A 17,954-nucleotide genomic window follows, 5' to 3' on the forward strand; every position below is an offset into this window, starting at 1 on the left:
TAGGGTTTCCCTGGTGGCTCAGTGGTAAAGAATCTGCCGGCTGATGCAGGAGACACAGATTCGATTCCTGGTCCAGGAAAATCCCACATACCTCGGAGCAACTAAGCCCGTGTGCTGCAACCACTGAACCTGTGCCCTAGAGCCCATGTTCTGCAACAAGAGATGCCACCACGATGGGAAGCCCATGCACCACAGCAAAGAGCAGACCCTACTTGCTACAACTGGAGAGATGCCCTCGCACCAACGAAGACCCAGCACAGCCAAAAATAAATAAATAAAATTTTAAAAAAACATGGTTGTTATGCTACCTACATTACAGGAGTGTGTAGAGGAGTAAATGAGACAATGAGGTAATGAAATGCTCAGCACCGTAACTGGCACTTAGTAAGTGCTTAATAAATATGAGATAGTATTATTTGAAATCAAGGGCTCATTGTATATTGCAAAAATAGGAGTCCTGTTTTGGGGGCAGTCTGCTTCACCTGGCCTGAAACACAGAATTGAGAGAGGGTGAGAAGGGAAATTCTAGGGACTTCCTCCAGTGAATGACTGATGAAGATCTCTGCCCGAGTGTCCCTGCTGGTGTGGGCTCCCATAGGCCTGCAGGTCTGGGAGAGTTGGGTGGGTGGTGGGTGAGAATCCTTCTGCGGAAGACTCGGAGGCCTAGAAACCATTAAGGCTTCCAGGAATCCTTGGGTTCAAAGTCTGGGGGTGTGGGATGGTATGGGACACAGTCTGGAAGATAGTGGCTGTGGGCGTGGGGTTTACACAAGCCTCCATTTGCCTCCTTCTTCAGGGATTATTGCCCAAACTTGACTTGTCCTTGGCCTCCCTGCCTGGCCATGGACTGTCCCTGACCCTCATCACCCCTGGAAACCAGCTTTCAGGGAGCCAGCTTGTCTGCCTGCACCTTCCTGTGCCTCTCAATAAGGCCCTGCTGGGCTCATTGGATCTTCTCACCTTGCTGGGCTGAGGGCCTGATGAAGGGCAGGGGTCTTCCATCTGCAAGCCCAGGAGAAAGGCCTGATAAGGACCTAACCTAGGTGACACATCTCAGACTTCCAGCCCCCTGGACTGTGAGACAATATGTTTCTGCTGTTTAGGCTGCTCAGTTTGTAAGCCTTTGTCATGACGGTCCAAGGAGACCAAGACACCCTTTGTGCCAGGAAACTCCTTGTCGGGCTTGGGGAGGTGGAAAGGAGCTGGGGGAATCTGTCTAGCCTCCACCTGTGAGCACTGCATCCCAGAGCTGTTCTGGCTTGGGCTTCATTTTTTAAAAATAAATTTTATTTATTTATTTTTGGCTATGCTGGGTCTTCGTGGCTGCATGGGTTTTCTCTAGTTGCAAAAGTGGAGGCTACTCTTCATTGCAGTGTGCTGGCTTATTGCGGTGGCTTCTCTTGTTGCTAAGCACGGGCTCTAGGGCAAGAGGGCTTCAGTAGTTGTGGCTCTTGGGCTCTAGAGCACGGGCTTAGTAGTTGTGGCACACAGGCTGTTGGCCCGAGGCATATGGAATCTTCTCGAACCAGGGATCAAACCTGTGTCCTCTACATTGGCAGGTGGATTCTTATCCACTGTACCACCAGGGAAGTCTGTTGTTATTCAGTCGCTCAGTCGTGTCCCACTCTTTGCAACCCTGACCTCATTTTTTCTGCCTGGAAATTTGGATCACCTTCCCAGACAAAAGAGCCTCTCTTGGGCGATATGTGGAGGAGAGGAGGAAAGATGGGGACTTGGGGAGTGAGTAAGCAGAGAGCCCTGGAGACAAGGCTCCCCACCTACCTCTGCCTCTGTCACCACCACACTGAGACCCAGCCTGGCCCACTCTTAGTTTCCAGTCATTCCAGCCCCTGATACATCTGTGGATTTTATAATCCTGAGAGTCACCTGTCTGCAGAGCTTATTAAATGCAGGAGCTCATTGCTATGATACAAGCTGGAATCAAGATTGTCGGGAGAAATATCAGTAACCTCAGATATGCAGATGACACCACCCTTATGGCAGAAAGTAAAGAGCCTCTTGATGAAAGTGAAAGAGGAGAGTGAAAAAGTTGGCTTAAAACTCAACATTCAAGAAATGAAGATCATGGCATCCGGTCCCATCACTTCATGGCAAATAGATGGGGAAACAATGGAAACAGTGGCAGACTTTATTTTCTTCAGCTCCAAAATCACTGTAGATGGTGACTGCAGCCGTGAAATTAAAAGTTGCTTGCTCCTTGAAAGAAAAGCTATGACCAACAATATTAAACCATATAAACCATATTAAAAAGCAGGGACATTACTTTGCCAACAAAGGTCTGTCTGGTCAAAGCTGTGGTTTTTCCAGTAGTCATGTATGGATGTGAGAGTTGGACCATAAAGAAAGCTGAGCACCGAATAATCGATGCTTTTGAACTGTGGTGTTGGAGAAGACTCTTGAGAGTCCCTTGGACTGCAAGGAGATCAAACCAGTCAATCTTAAAGGAAATCAGTCCTGAATAATCATTGGAAGGACTGATGCTGAAGCTGAAGCTCCAATACTTTGGCCACCTGATGCGAAGAACTGACTCATTGGAAAAGACCCTGATGCCGGGAAAGATCCAGGGCAGAAGGAGAAGAGGGAGACAGAGGATGAGATAGTTGGATGGCATCATTGACTTGATGGACATGAGTTTGAGTAAGCTTTGGGAGTTGGTGATGGACAAGGAGGCCTGGCGTGCTGCAGTCCATGGGGTCGCAAAAAGTCGAACATGACTGAGCAACTGAACTGAATTGATTGCTATAATATTAAAAGGAAGATTTCTGTAGCATTTGTTATGTGCCAGGTGCTATTCGAAGAGCTCTGTATCTCTTAACCCTTTGAGTTTTTACCACCTTATGAGGTAAGGTTATTGTTCCCATTTATGTGTGGAGACGTTGAGGTACAGAGAGGATAAGTGACATTCTTAAGGCCACACAGCTAGCACATGACCGAGTCGAGATTTGAACTCAGACCATCATGAACTCCAGAGTCCATGCATCTAACCTGTACCACTCCTCCCACAGGGACAAACCTCCTGTGTGTCTTGCCTCCGGGGGGCTGGCTTTGAGATACACTCTAGTTTTCCTTGAGGGGCAGCTCAGTAGGGAGTGATATCTAAGCTTGGGTTCTGAGTGTGGTCCCCAGGTCGGGGAACATGGGCAAGTGACCTCCTTTCCCTGAGCTTCACTTTCCTCCCTGGGTGATGGGGGCACCTCTGCTGGGGCTGCTGTGCAGCTGGAGAGGGTCCTTAATGCTCTGCTGACTGCAGGCCCCTCACATGCCTTTACTCACCCAGCCTTGAGCACACACTTTCATGTCCCCCACCATGTCCTGTGTCCACACACCTCACACATCCATGTACATACATATAATCTTTTTTTTGATTGTATGGTATTCCTATTTTAAATATTTTGAGGAGACTTCGTACTGGTTTCTGTAGTGGCTGCACCAATTCACCTCCCACCAACAATCCACACGGGTTTCCTTTACTCCACTCCACATCCTCCCCACACTTGTTACCTCTTGTCTTTTTTTTTAATTAAAATTTTTCATTCTTATACAATTTTACTTTCCATTTGTAGTTACTTTGCACTATTGGCTGTGTTCCTTGTGCTGTACAATAACATATCCCTGTGATGCTGAGCTGAAGCTCTGATAGTCTGGCCACCTGATGGGAAAAGCCGACTCATTGAAAAAGACCCTCATGCTGGGAAAGATTGAAGGCAGGAGGAGAAGAGAGAGACAAAGGATGAGACGGTTGGATGGCATCAGCGACTCAGTGGACATGAGTTTGAGCAATTTCCGGGAGTTGGTGATGGACAGGGAAGCCTGGCATGCTGCAGTCCATGGGATCACAAAGAGTCAGATATGACTGAGCGACTGAACAACAAAAGCCTATCTTAAACTCCCCCATATAGCATCCGCATCCCTCCCCCCACTGGTAATCACTAATTTGTTCTCTGTGCCTGTGCACACACATAATCTTGTGGGCGCACAGCCTCACGCACACACACACACACACACACACACACACACACACACACACACGTGCTGGAGGAGGCCAGTCCATGTCACTGTGGCCCCATCACTTAGTCATTTAACAACCCACTGCGCCGAGTCCCTTTCATGGAAGCCGATGTTTGGCTTTTCATTTGCAGAAATCTTCTCACTCAGTTTCTCTCAGTCTCACTTTTCACTCTGACTGGGAAGGAGTTTTTTTTCAATCTCTCTTGTGGTTTTGATAGCCCAGTGCCTATGGTTCACGCCCCATAACTCCTCAGAGGCATTGGGCCTCTCCAACATGTCCACTCTGGGGTCAGGCCCTGGACTACCCTGTCACTACCCCACCACTGCCCAGCCATTGGGGGAGTGGTGGGTGGTAGTGGTGGGGCCAGCTGGGGAAGAGAGAGGTGATGTCATGGGATTCCTAAGGTGCAGATGGACCCCAAGAGCTCAGGCCCATCACCCCACCTCCTCAGCTGTGAGTTTCTGTGAGAAGTTCTCGAGGAAAGAGAGTTCCGAGGTTGTCGCTGATGTGGCTAGGGTCACCAGCTGATCGTAGAGCTCTCCTGGGGGTGCTGACACCTGCCTGCCACAGGTATGCTGCCCGTCTCCCAGCCATGGCGCTTGGGGGTGCCTGAGCTGGCCTCCCACACTTCCTGCATTCCAGTCTCCTTTGCCAATGCTGGCAGAGGAACTCTGGGCCAGGTACTCATGCCCTCACTGCCTCGGACCTGGCAAGTACAGGGAGTCTAGAACAGTCCCTGGGAGAAATCAGCCTCTTCCTGCTTTGAGATTTTCAGACCCCAAATTCCCTGACTCTTTCTGGGGGGAGGGAGGGGCATGGAGAAGTGTTATTCACTCCACCAACAGGAAGTTGTGCTTTTATCTTTTTTCCTGATATGTTGTTGGACACTCACTTCTCAACTCAATTTCTTTCTTTTTTTAAAAATAAATTTCTGTTCTATTTTTTTTAATTATTTATTTTTGGTCATGATGGGTCTTCACTGCTGTGCTTGGGTTTTCTCTAGTTGTGGTGAGCGGGGCTATTCTTTATTGTGATGTGTGCACTTCTCATTGTGGTGGCTTCTTTTGTTGCAGAGCACAGACTCTAGGCATGTGGGCTTCAGTAGTCATGACGCACGGGTTACAGTTGCTCTGCGGCATCCATATGGCATCCATTCCTAGTCCAGGAATCTTCTTGGACTAGGGCTCGAACCTGTGTCCCCTGCATTGGCAGGTAGAATTCCTATCCACTGTACCATGAGTGTAAGTCCTCAACTCAATTTCCTATCTATAAATTTGCTATTATAATGCCTATCTTGTGGATACAAGAGAGAATAAATGAGCTCATGCAGGTAAACATGACTGAGTTGTGTTCCCCTCAAATCCATATATTGAAGTCCTAACCCCCAGTGTTACTCTATTTGGAGACAAGCCTTTTAAAGAGGTAAATTAAGGTTAAATGAGGTCATAGAGTGGGGCCCATAGTCGGTAGGACTGGTGTCCTGAAAAGAAGAGGAAACGGGCAGTTCCCTGGTGGCCTACTGGTTAGGATTCAGGCTTTTACTGCCAAGACTCAGGTTCAGTCCCTGGTCAGGGAACTAAGATCCTGCAAGCCTTTGTTGTTGTTCAGTTGCTCAGTTGTGTCCGACTCTTTGTGACACCATGAACTGCAGCATGCCAGGTTTCCCTGTCCTTCACCATCTCCCAGAGTTCGCTCAAACTCATGTCCATTGAGTCAGTGATGCCATTCAGCCTCATAGCATGGCAAAAAAAAGAGGAATGGACTCCAGGGATGTGCATATACAGAAAAGGTCATATGAGGACATAGTGAGAAGGTGGCCAACTGCAAGCCAAGGAGAGAGGTCTCAGGAGCAGCCAAAGTTGCCGACACTTTGATCTGGGTCTTCCAGAACTGTGAGGAATAAATTCCTGTTGTTTAAGTCACCCAGTCTGTGCTATTTTGTTGCAGCAACAATAGGGAGTGAATCCAAGGGCCAGTCTGGTGAGCTCTGGCATGCACGTAGTGATTGCTCCGTAGATGGTAGTCAGTATTATTGTTGGGAGATATTTATAGTTCTCCCTGGCGTTTCTGTACGTTTCATGTCAGCTTCTGACCTGGACAATCTTCTTGAGGACATTTGCACAGAGATGGTGTCTTCCAGCTGAGGTCCTGAGATGCCAGGGCCAGTGCTCCAGTGTTGAGGCCTAGGGGACTAGGGGGCCTTTGGAGAGAACAATGGCCCCATCAGTTCATGTGGTTGGGGCCTGACTAGGTGGCCACATATTTAGAAGAGATTCCTGTCTTTGTAGTAGTTGGATGATGAATATTCAAGAGCTTCCTGTGTGCCCAGCTCTGTGCTAAGATTTATCATCTCCTTTAATCTTTGCACAACTCTATGAAGTGGGTGAAACAGAGGCCTCAGGAGGTTAACCAACTTGTTCTAGGCCGCTCAGCTGTGGCTGTGACAGAGGTGGGATGGGAACTCGGCCTTGTCCGACTTTTCCAAATACTTAAAAACAAAACAAAACAAACAAACATCTGAGTACTTCCAATTGCATTTTATTTGTACAAGGATTTTCTTTCTATCCTTTTTTTTTTTTAACATGAAGCACTGGTGGTCTGAGAAGGGTTTTCTGTGTGCTCTCCATTTTGATCTGTGTCCCAAGGATGGTGATGGGGACCCAGTTCTTGCAAGAAGAGCTGCCTCACCACCTGGGGTTTTGCAGGGGTGAGCTCCCGGCAAAAGGGGCCCTAGGGGCTCAGCTCTGCCTGACCTGGTCATTCTGAAATCAGGGGCCCCTCCTGGGAAGGATGCAGGCTGGGGAGAGCTGCAAAGTGGGTTCAGAATTGGGGCTTGAAATGACTCATCTGTGGCTATTTATTACCCATTTCCATTTCTCGGTCTGATTGGGCTGCTCGAAGGCCAAGCCTCCTTTCTTCTGGGTGCTGAGTAAGCAGCCTGGCCAGTCCTGCCCACTTCTGGCCTCGTCTGGAGCTTGCTCTCCTCACCCTTGGCAACACTCGGGCCCCTTGGGGCTGCTGAAAGTTCCCCCTAACTGCCCTCATCGAGGCCTTCCCAGCAGCCCCACTCTCTGCCAGTCCACCCCAGCCTATTCGCTCTTCCTTCAGGTCATAGCTTAAATGTCACTTCCCCCGGGAAGCCCTCTCTGACCACCATGCCCACCACGTCACAGTCTGGTTACGTGGCCCTTGCCATGCACTCCTGCAGCACTCGCCTTCCCTCCTAAGAGTCACTGGTGGGTGACTAATTAATTTTCCCATTCTCCCATCTCAGCGAAAGGCGATTCCATCCTTCCGGTTTCCCAGGTTCCCTTGCATCATCTTCAGTACCTCTGTCAGCAAATCCTGTCCATTCTCCCTTGCGAGACTGGCCCCCTTTCAGCTCCCCCACTGCTCCTTCCTGGTCTAAGCCTCCACCACCTCTCCCCTGAAGGCTGTGGTTGGCCTCTTCCCTGGTCTGCCTGCTTCCGTTCCTCCACCCACCCCCGACCCTATTTCCAACAATGGCAGCCAGAGAGAGACCCCAGAAGAACCCAAGTCAAAGTCATACTTCTCTGCTCAAGGCTCCTGAGTAGCCCCCATCTGAGTAAGGGTACAAACCAAAGTCCTGACAGTGACCACAGGCCCTGAAAACCCTGTCTCGCGCCTCTGACCACACCCCCACTAGCCACTGGAGCTGTCTCACCTTTATGTCAGGGCCTTTGCACTGGCTGCTCTGTGCCAACCACCCCCTACCCCCATCCCATCTGCCCGGCTCCCTCCCTCTCAATCTTTCTTCATGCCTTTGCTCAAAAGTCAATTTCTCCGTGAGGCCTTTCTTGATCACTTGATTTAAATGTGTACTTCTCCACCCCAGCATACCCGCTTTTCGTTCTTTCCCCTTACTTTTCTCTATAGCACATCTCCCCTTCAAAAATCCCATGCGCTTTACTCATTTATTTTATGTGTTGTCTGTCTTCCCCTCACTAGAATGGAAACTCTTCAAAGGCAGGACGTTTTGACTGTGTTCGCTGCTGTATCCCCAGCACCTAGCCTAGAGGCATGCTACCCACACACCTGTAGCGTTTGTTGAATGAATGAATGACAGTTCCCATCATTCACCCCCTCAAACAAGCAGAAATGTGTTGCTTTCATCCAAACATTCCTGTTCCCGCAGGCGTGTTAGGTCCGCAGCACTGGTCAGTCCCATGGGAGGTTGGCCTGGGGCAGTTCCAGGTCTTGGTGGGCACCCAGCTCTCCTTGACATGCCCCACAGGCCTGGATGGCCAAGCTCTGGCCCCTAGAGCACAGCAGGGAAGGGGCCTCAGGGGACTGGGAACACAGTGATGGCCACTGGTACCCGTAGGTGCTGACAGTTTCTTCACATGGCTCAGTTCAGTGGCTCCTACAGAGCTGGAAGGCCGTGGCTCAGGAAAGCCCTCAGTCCATCGAGCAGGGTTCCTCCCAGCAAGGACAGTAGATGCTCTCACTGCTCCCAGTCACGAGGGTGGGTTCTGGCAAGTGGCTGGACTTTAGGCGTCAAGGAACACAGGACAGGCTGCCTTCTTTGGGCTACTGCAGCCAAGCAGTGGGCATTTGAAATGTAGTGTCAGTTCACCAACACACAGACCCCCGGGCGGTGGGCATGGAGCAGGTGACATTCCCCCTTCTTATCCTCGGCACGGGGCTTATTTCCCCAGCACCTCTTTGGACAGACACCAGGACCACTTCTGGACTGCAGATGGCTCAGCCTCCTGGGTATCTGGGATGGTGGGTGTGTCAGCATGGGTATATCGGGTGTGCATGTGTGGCTGCAGCGTTCCAACTGGCTGACAGTTCCCCAACCCCTAACGCTCCAGCAGTTTCTGCCGGCATCAGACTCCCTGCCTGCCTCCTTTGCCGGGGGCTGAAACTCTGGGGTCAAGACATTGCTCCCAGATGGCAGGCATGGAGAAGGCAGATGACGCAAAGCAGCAAAAAAACATGACAAAGCAGGTGATGGTAAAGGTGGGAGATTAGAAGGCTGGGTCTAGGGGCTGTCCCTGCACTGACTTGCTGCATGATTTTGGCCTCAAGGTCAGTGTAAATCGGTTAGGGGAGGGCCTCTTACTCTCCAGTTCTCCTGTTTCTTACGCGTTGGACCACCTTCTTATGCAAACTAGAAACTAGTTAATGATGAGTAACTGGGGGCTGTGGATGACAACTGTTGGTTTTCAGTAACACAGACCACGTCCCAGTCTCCAGCAGGAACCCCATAAGTTCCAGACCTAACTGAGGCCTGAGTCAGGGCCAGGCATTAGTTTCCCCAGATCTCTGGGATTTTGTAGCTGGTGAGCCCCAGGCCTCACCAGGCCTTAAGGCCTCATGGCTCCTATTTGGAGAGAGAGAAGGGCCTTGCGGGGGGCGGGGGGGGGGCAACCCTCGCCCAGTGGCATGGAGGGACTGATGAGGAAAACCCCAGAGGGGTTTCTGAATGAACCCTGCATACCCATGGGCCGCTCCTGCTGGGAACAGGGTCCCTCCTCTCAGGGAGTGTGGCCCACTGCCCGCCTGTAGTGACCGCATGGATGATGGTGCGGACTCAAGGGCAGAGGCTCTGTTCCGGGTTTCACTTTCAGAGCAGAGCCTGTGCTTCTCAGCCTCCATGCTGCAGGAGCCTGGGGAGGCAGAGCGGATGTCCACCATCTTCCCAGGGCCCCTGGCCTTGGCCATTGAGTTCTCCAGAAAATATGCGTTAAACCAAGTCCTTCTTTCACATCAGATAGTCTCTGAGCCTATGAGCATTCATCCTAGGCAGAAAGTCAGGCCACTGGCAAATACGCCGTTTCAGATGGTGGTGTGATCCGTCCCTGGAAGGCAATAAACAGAGTGAGGAGACACACAGTGGCAGTATCAGCTTGTGTGGTCAGGGAAGTCTTCTTTGTAGAGTCTTTGTCTAACCCAACACCTGAAGGGTGATACGGGGCAGCATAAAAAAACTATTTTTTGACAGCTTTATTAAAGTGTAACTGACACATGATAAACTTTATCTGTTTAAGGTGGTGGTGGTGTTTAGTCGCCCAGTACCGTCCAGTGCTTTGTGACCCCATGAACTTAGTCCTGCCAGGTTCCTCTGTCTATGGGATTTCCCAGGCCAGAATACTGGAGTGGATTCCCATTTCCTTCTCCAGAGGATCTTCCTGATCCAAGGACAGAACCCGCGTCTCCTGAATTGCAGGTGGATTCTTTACCACTGAGCCACTGGGGAAGCCTTGATAAATTTTGGCATCTGTATTCCTCCATCACCACAACCAAGATATGAACATATCCATCACCCTGAAAGTTTCCTGGATGGGTCAAAGAGCTAGGGGAAGAGGGATTCAGGCAGAGGAACTGGCAAGTATAAAGGTCCTATGGCAGGGATAAGCCTGGTGGCCCCAGGAACAGAAAGGAGGCCAGTAGGGAACGTGACAGGGGATAAGGTCAGGGGGGCAGGAGCCCTTTGGGGGGCCCTTTTTGGCCATGCTAAGCTGGAGTCTGAATCGGAGCTGCCTCAGACTGGTAAGTGAGCAGCACATTACACTTGGCCATCAGACCCTCTGGCCCTGTTCTCCTCCTAGGCTCTTCTGAGAAACCAGCCCATATAGGGCGGTGACACTTTAATGACTTACCGAGTGGCTTCCCCAGGAATGATTTACATTTTTACTGTGGACTTCGATACCTTGGCCCAAAGGAGTGAGTAATGGTAGAATTTTAGGCTGAGGGGCAAGCGGTGGATAAAGCCTTGGTCAGGCCCTCCTTGGGTCTCTAAGTTCTCAGCCTTCAGGAAAGTGAAGCTGGCTTCTGGAACCTTCTGTGTTGTAAATCTTGATTTGAGGATGCGATGCCTTTGGCCCCCTCAAGTCCAGGCCCTGGGGAGTCTTCCTCAGCCTGATTGCCAGAGACCTGGCCCCTGTGGGGAAGGAGTGGGGTGACAGGAAACCCAAAGCCAATTCCTGTAGAGCAAATTCCTTTACAATAAACACCCCTGGGAGCCAAGAGCAGGTTCCAGGGTGATGAGGGGGAGCAGGCTGACCGTTGGCCTCCAGAACAACAAGATGTAGAGGTATAAGTTACAATAAGGAAAACCACCTCCCTAGAGAAGGGAGTCACGGACTGGGGTTTGAATCATGGCTCTAGAACTTACTAACTGGCTGACTTGGGTAAACAACTTCTCTGAGTATCTTTTTTCCCATGGAATTTTTTTTAATTGTCATTTTTCAGGGCTGCTGTGCTGAGTATCTGGTAATCACCTTTGATTCATTCGGTCTGCCTTGTGTGCTGATGACAGGCACTGAATTTGATGACAAAAATCCCTGCCCCAGGAGATTCTTTTCCTCCCAAGAAGCCAACAGACCCTGGCCTCATGGTTTCCTTCTGTAGGGTGGGGACGGTGCTTCTGAAGGGAGTATGGCTTACTGGGAGAAGAATGGCCCTGTGAGGAGTGGTCCTCTCCTCCTTGGGCCTTCTGGTCGGGGCACATGGGTCTGGGGACCTCCATGTGTGTACACGCTCATGAGTACACACTCCTCACCTGCACCTCCAACCGAGTGCCGCTGCCATCCGTTGCTTCTGTTTCCTTCTTGTACCTGATGTCTCTGATTCCGTGATTAATATTGGACTGGGTTTGGTTTCCTGAGAGTCTAAATGACTCACCCCCATTCACAACGGCCTCACTGAGCAGGAAGATCTGGGGAAGATGGGGACTCTGTGATGGACAGTCTACGCTCATGAGGTCATCCCGGACATGCTGTGGGTCTTGGCCAAATCTCTTTTCCTCTCTGGTCTTAGCTTCCTTCTCCATCTCTTTGGAAGTTAGAAGGAAACAATGGTACAGAACAGGAAGTCCTCTCCATCTACCAGTCCCTGAAGTTCATGAGAAGTAATGGCCACGAGGCTGCGGATGAATGAGAGGTGCCTGAGCCTGGAGGCTAGACTGTCACCGAGAACAGATGTCCCTCCTGGGCTGGGAGAGCAGAGATTCCCCTTGGTGCCATTTGCCTTAACCTGTTTAATCCTCACTTCAGCACTTCTGGGCTTCCCTGGTGGCTTAGTGGTAGAGAATCCAGCTACCAATGTGGGAGATATGGGTTCGATCCCTATGTCATGAAGATCCCCTGGAGGAGGAAATGGCAACCCACTCCAGTATTCTTGCCTGGAAAATTCCATGGACAGAGGAGACTGGTGGGCTACAGTGCATGGGGTCACAAAAGAGTCAGACACAACTTAATGACTAAACAGCTAAAACAGCACTTTACAGTAGACATTGTCATTCTCATATTACGGATGAAGAATTTGAGGTTCAGAGAGGATGAAAAACGGCCAAATCTACACAGTTAGTAAGTGGCAGAGGCAGAATTTGGCCAGGCTGTCTGTTCCAAGGCTTGAGGCCAGCCCAGAAGAACAGAGCTGGAAACGCCCTCTGGGAGCCCTCAGGCCCAGACGGGGATCCAGATCTCCTATCTCTCTCACTCCCCCTGAAGCCTTAGAACAAGGGGCCTTTAAAGCAGGTTGTCACATCCCAGCCCCTCACTTCATAGATCACAGTGCAGAAGCCCAGGGAGGAGAAGTCTTGAGGCTGGAGTCAGGCCTGGGCTCTTGACTCCGCGTGTGGTCTTCCTACAGCAGAGCTGATACCTATCAAACTGGAGCCATGACTGAGGCCATCCCCAGGTGCCAGGAGCCTGGGGAAGTATCCCCACTGTGCCTGTGTGACTAGCTGGCTGGCCTGTTCTGAGGCAGCCACCTGGCATCACCTGAGAAGTGGGAAAGACCTCTGACCCCTAAGGTCCTTGCTGTGGGCCTCTGCATGGGTCACCTCTTGGCTGGAACAGTGAATGCCACAGTTAACTCACCCCTGGGGAAGGGGAACACCAGGCCATGGGCCTTTCAGCTGTGATCCAAAATGGGGAGGTCTGGGGCCTCAGCAGGGCCCTAGGTACCTGGTGAGTGTAGCGAAAGGACAGTGAAGCCTTACATTTCTCCCCTCTAATTCAAAGTGCTTTCAATGTCCTTTTTCTTTCAGGGCTCCTTGCAACCCTCAGAAGGTTGCCTGGTAGCACTAAAATCCACATCTGGCAGAGAAGGAAACTCGCCCAGATGATCCCCACCTGCCTACAGGTCCTCCCGCCCCTGTGCAGACCCTGCACACCTTGAGGAGAACGAGGCTTGCAGTCAGCAAAACATCATGGGGATGATGAAGTGTGATTTCTGAGGCATCATAGAAGACAATGTGGCTTCCATCTTTCTCCCTTGGAACCTCCTCCCTTGCTCTGGAGGAGGCTGGCCGCCATGTTGGGAGGACACCCAAGCAGCCCTGTGCTGCTGAGACCTCCTGCCCACAGCCATGTGAGTGGCTCATCTTGGAAGCCTCAGTCAAGCCTTTCAGATGACTACAGTCCCAGCTGACATTTGATGTTAGAACATCACCCTGTCCAGTCTTTCCCAAATTGCCATCCCCCAGAAAGAGTGGGATACAATGTTTGTTATTTTCAGCTCCTAAGGTCTGTGGTACACAGAGATAGAGAACTATAGAGAAAAGAAACAACATGCCCACAGTCACATGGGCAGATTAGGACTCCCATTACCAGTGCTCTTTCTCCTAGAGAAACAGGGGCCTAGAGAGAGAGAAGAGAGGGCAGCGAAGCCTTGAAAGTTAGAGGTCTGGAGCCACTTTCAGCCCTGCCAATCTCAAGCTGTGTGACCTCAGGCAAGTTACTTAACGACTCTGTGTTTGTTTATCTGTGAAGTGGAGAGAGCAATATTGACTTGAATAAAACCTTGCTGCCAGGCTTAAATGTCTGGCCAAGGGCCTGGGTATCCTGCCTGTGGGTATGTGTTGCTGGGGTTCCCCTAGCCAGCTTGGAGCCCCTACTATTTTCTCCCAATGCCGAGGCCTAAACTCCGCCACTTACCACCCTCTAAGGGGCTGGAGCTGAGCTACCAGGATCTAGCTAGTTCTGGGCCTTTAGGAGGGCAGAGCTCTGGGGGCTTGAGTTCAAGCAAGGCAGCTTGACACGAAGGTCCCACCAGAGAAGCCCCCAGGTGAGGCCCCACCTCCATCACTGCTCTCAAGAAAGGACTCAGAGAAGTACCTGTGCCAGTCAGAGAAGAAAGGTCCAGACTTTCTACCCCTCCCTCTGCCTCAACTTTCAGCCGTCTACTTGCCTGCTGCCGCCCGCGGCAGAAAGAATCCCTTCATCTGCTGAGGGTATTTTGGGGCCATTTGGGGCTGGGGTTCCCAGCTGTTGGGGAAGTCCCTGCGTTTCCTGAACCAAGTCGAACCTTGTGTCTTGCTCAGCATCCCTTTGGTGACACAGGTTCCCGGTCCCTTGCAGAGAGCTTCCTGCTGCACCTGCCTCCCGCCCCCTTCCTCTGAGATGAGATGGTCCAGGCAGTGCTGTGCACCTTCCTGCCTCCTGCAGGCCTAGAGGCCTGGCTTCCACAGCTCGATCTGGTGGGGCCGCCCCCCCGCCCCCCCCACCCTGTGATCCCACAACAGGACCCACTGCTATGCCTTGCCTGGGCCCTTGGGACTTCCCCTCCTGCTCTTCAAAGCACTTTCACATGCGTTCATGGGTTCGCGAACCGTCTGAAACCTACAGAGGACAGGGACTCATGTCTGGCTGATGCCTGCTCACCAGAGTCCCCCAAGCTGCCATTTTCCTAGGGGGCTGCAATTTCTCCCCCGATCCCCCACTCCACCCCCTCCTGGGACCCAGCCTGTTACCTGGCCACAGATTGTGCCCTTCCCTGGGCTGGCTGGTCATTGGCTGGCAGCCCTGGGCTTGGCTCTGTATCAGGCTTCCCAGGACATCCTGGCACTCTGGGAGCCCCCAGTTTCCTGGGTCAGATGGATACTCGAATCAGTCATTACAGGCATGACACAGTGAGATCAGTTCTAGAATTGAGATACCAAAAAAACGACAGAAACTGCCTTTGTGACTGGGAAGATGGCTGGGGGAGGGGAGGGATCAGTGCCAGGAAAGCTACAAAGAGAGGGTGGTGGCACTGGAGCAAGTTCTGAAGACAGACATGAGTCGGACAGAGGTGTGTCCCAAGCCTTAGGACCAAGTCAGTTGGGGCAGGGCCGTGAGAACCGTTGGCTCTGGGGAACCCTGGCTTCATGAATTCACTGCTCTTGTCTCAGTTTCTCACCTGCAGAATGGGCACAAACATTGAATCTTCGTGGAGTTTCCCTGAGGATTCAAGGAACAGTCTGAAAACTCTTAGCAAAAAGTAGTGCTCAAAGACAGCTATTATTATTACAATAAGTAAATGACGCAATTTGAGAAGCACCCCTCCCACTCCGAGGAGGAGACTTGGTTAAGGGTCCCTTTCTCTCCAAGGAGGGGAAGGACAGGAGGGAGAGACAGGTTTCCACAGCATCACTATAATTATCATTTTTGATGGACTTGTCTTTTTGCTCAGGCTTACAATTTTTTTGATGGATGTGTAGTATTCCATTAAATGTGCAGACCACAGTTTTCTTAACCATTCCCCGTTGTTGTGATTATTAGGGTATTTCCAAGATTTACAAATAACGGCTTAATAAAAGTGTTTATAGTTTTCTTTTTTATTTTTCTAGTTCAACTATTTTCTTAGTCTTTCTTTACTAGAATTAAATTACTGAGCCAGAAGTTGTAAACTTTTTTTGGGGGGAGAGTGGCTTTTGTTAAAGCATTGCCATATTGCTTTCTGAAAGAGGTTTTAACATTTACTAGCAGAGTATGAATGTATATTCTGGTTTCACCACAACTTTGGGGTTGGACTTTACCAAAGTTGTTTTTATAAAGAAGAAAAAAAAACCCTGATGACTTAATAAGTCTAAAAATGTATCCAAATTTGCTTTAATTTGCATCTCTTCGATTGCTAGAAAGGTGGAATTTTCAAGCTTGTAATTAGCGTTCACTTATGTTTCCCTGTATGTCAGCTGTTTTGATGTCATTATTTGTGCATGTGTGTTTAACAAGTATTTATTTATTCAGAGCACCAGCTCTTCTACATAGTGAGTTCTGGACTGGGGAGCAGGCGTCCTGTGTTGCTCCTGCATCTGCCTGGTTCTATGAATGTCATGGGGTCACTTCCATAATTTCTTACTTAATCGTTTAACACAACCCCAGCTCAAATATCCCAGGACACTGGGCCCAGTGTATCTAGGGAGAGCCCAAAAGTGGGTCTCCAGGGAGGGTGCACAGTACAGGCATTTTTTAAGGGGAATCCAGGAGTTCAAGGAGGGTTGTGGGGACTTTGTTGGGAGAGTCCTGATGGGAGATGACTGTCGGTGGGCCAAGGAGATGGAGGTATTTCTGAAAGAGGGGGCCTTATGCCTTGCAACACAGACCAAGGTACAGAATCTTGAGGCGTTCTGGGCTCAGGGAAAACAACTGACCATCTTTAATCAGAGCACCTAGGACCAGATGACTGTTGCTGAGCTTTGGTTTCCATTTCTGAAACAAACAAACAACAAACAAACACAAGAACAAGCAAATGAACCCTTGACCTACAAGCTACCCAGTAGATGTGCAACCAATATGTACAGAACATAGAATGAAGGTAGCGGAGAATTCGTGGGATGGAGAAGCCCTGGAAGGGAAAATCAACTGCTGCAAATGAGAACTTAATTCGAATGAGGTTTGCACATTGTCTTTCTTTTAGGGAAGAGCGCTAGGCTCCTCCTCTAGGCAGAAAACTCTCAGGGGGCAGGGAAACACCTGTGGTTTGATAACTGAATGTCTATTCTTTTCTCCATCAGTCCCTCCAACTGTCAGTCTGTCTAAATAGCCACCTATATGCCCACAACCCACCCTCCCACTCAGCCACGCATCCACCCATCCTCCCACCCACGCATCCGCCCATCCATCCTTCTACTGATTCATTTCCCAGCGAACATTTATGAATGGTGGTGAACGGTTAACGGTGGCTTTCTCTGCAGCTTCCAGCGCTCCTTTCCAAAGAATCCCCAGGTCAGGAGAGAAGTTCTGGGTTGATTAGAGTGTCCAGAGCAGGAGCCTACTCGGGTTTCGCCCTTCTTTGGGTTGGGGTGGGACGGTTGAGACCCACTGGAGCCTCCCAGTCTCCTGAGTCCCTACCCCCACCCCCAGCCAGGGGCGGGAGCTGCTCTCTCCGCCCCTCAGCCCAGCTGGGCTGGGCAACACCCCCCACCCTGAAGCAGCAGGACGCCCAGGTTCTGTCAAATCCGGGGCGGGCCATTCAAACAGCAAAAGGCGAGTGTGGCTTTCCTGAGTCATCTCTGCACGTGTATTCTCCCATTTGTCTTGACCGCTAAGGAGCTGCGTTCCTGGAAACAGGAACTGGGTACCTAGTGCGCCTCAGGTGGTGGTGGAAGGGAAAGGTTGAGGCTGAAACTTCGGAGAAGGAGCGTCCTCTTTTGAAGTGACTTCGCAGCGTGCGGTTGCGGCCTGCGAGGTGCGCCGAGGGTCTGCGAGGTCCGCCCGCGCTTGCGCGGCTCCTGGTCTCTGGCACCACACGTGGGCGCAGCGCGCTACCCAGGCTGAGCTGGAGGGCGCCGGCTGCGAGCCCAGTCCTCCGTCCCGGCCCCGGGATGCGCGCCCTCCGCGCTGTGCTTGGTCTGTTGCTCCTGGGGGCGCTCCGAGCCTTCCCGCAGGTAAGAGGGTGACAGGATCCTGGGGAGGCGCCAACGAGCGACCCGGAGCCCCTTTCTTGCCATCGCTGCCCTGAGTCCGGACAGTGTAGGGCTGGTGGGACGAAGGGGAGAACAGGGGCGCGCCACACCTCATTTCCTGACCAGGCAGGGTGAGGGGCCACAGGTGATAATGTGGGGGGTGCCGAATCTGCAAGTAATCATAGGTGGGCGGTTGGCTGACAGGCTAGTGGGGGCGTTTTCTCCCACCCTCCCAGGGTGCTAGGATGATTCATTCATTCATTCATTTAATATAAATGAGCA

General features: G+C 51.0%; 1 protein-coding gene and 1 long non-coding RNA gene across 2 annotated transcripts in view; one reads left to right on the plus strand and one right to left on the minus strand.

Annotated features, from left to right (window-relative positions):
* Positions 1-15,583: 15,583 nt before the first annotated feature.
* Positions 15,584-17,507, minus strand: LOC145506541 (uncharacterized). The gene is made up of 2 exons (XR_014054019.1): positions 17,349-17,507; positions 15,584-16,476 (listed from the first exon to the last, which is right to left on the minus strand). It is a non-coding gene; the product is annotated as an uncharacterized LOC145506541 (long non-coding RNA).
* The window catches only part of TNFRSF8 (TNF receptor superfamily member 8), a 68,580-nt gene continuing 67,524 nt past the window's right edge, over positions 16,899-17,954 (plus strand). The window contains exon 1 of the mRNA XM_081491456.1: positions 16,899-17,654. Coding sequence (XP_081347582.1) covers positions 17,592-17,654 — 63 coding nt within the window. The 5' untranslated portion in view covers positions 16,899-17,591. The remainder of the gene's footprint in view (positions 17,655-17,954) is intronic.

Source organism: Giraffa tippelskirchi, chromosome 5 (genome assembly GCF_054371585.1).
Source record: "Giraffa tippelskirchi isolate mGirTip1 chromosome 5, T2T-mGirTip1v1.2.pri, whole genome shotgun sequence".
Classification (NCBI taxonomy): domain Eukaryota; kingdom Metazoa; phylum Chordata; class Mammalia; order Artiodactyla; family Giraffidae; genus Giraffa; species Giraffa tippelskirchi.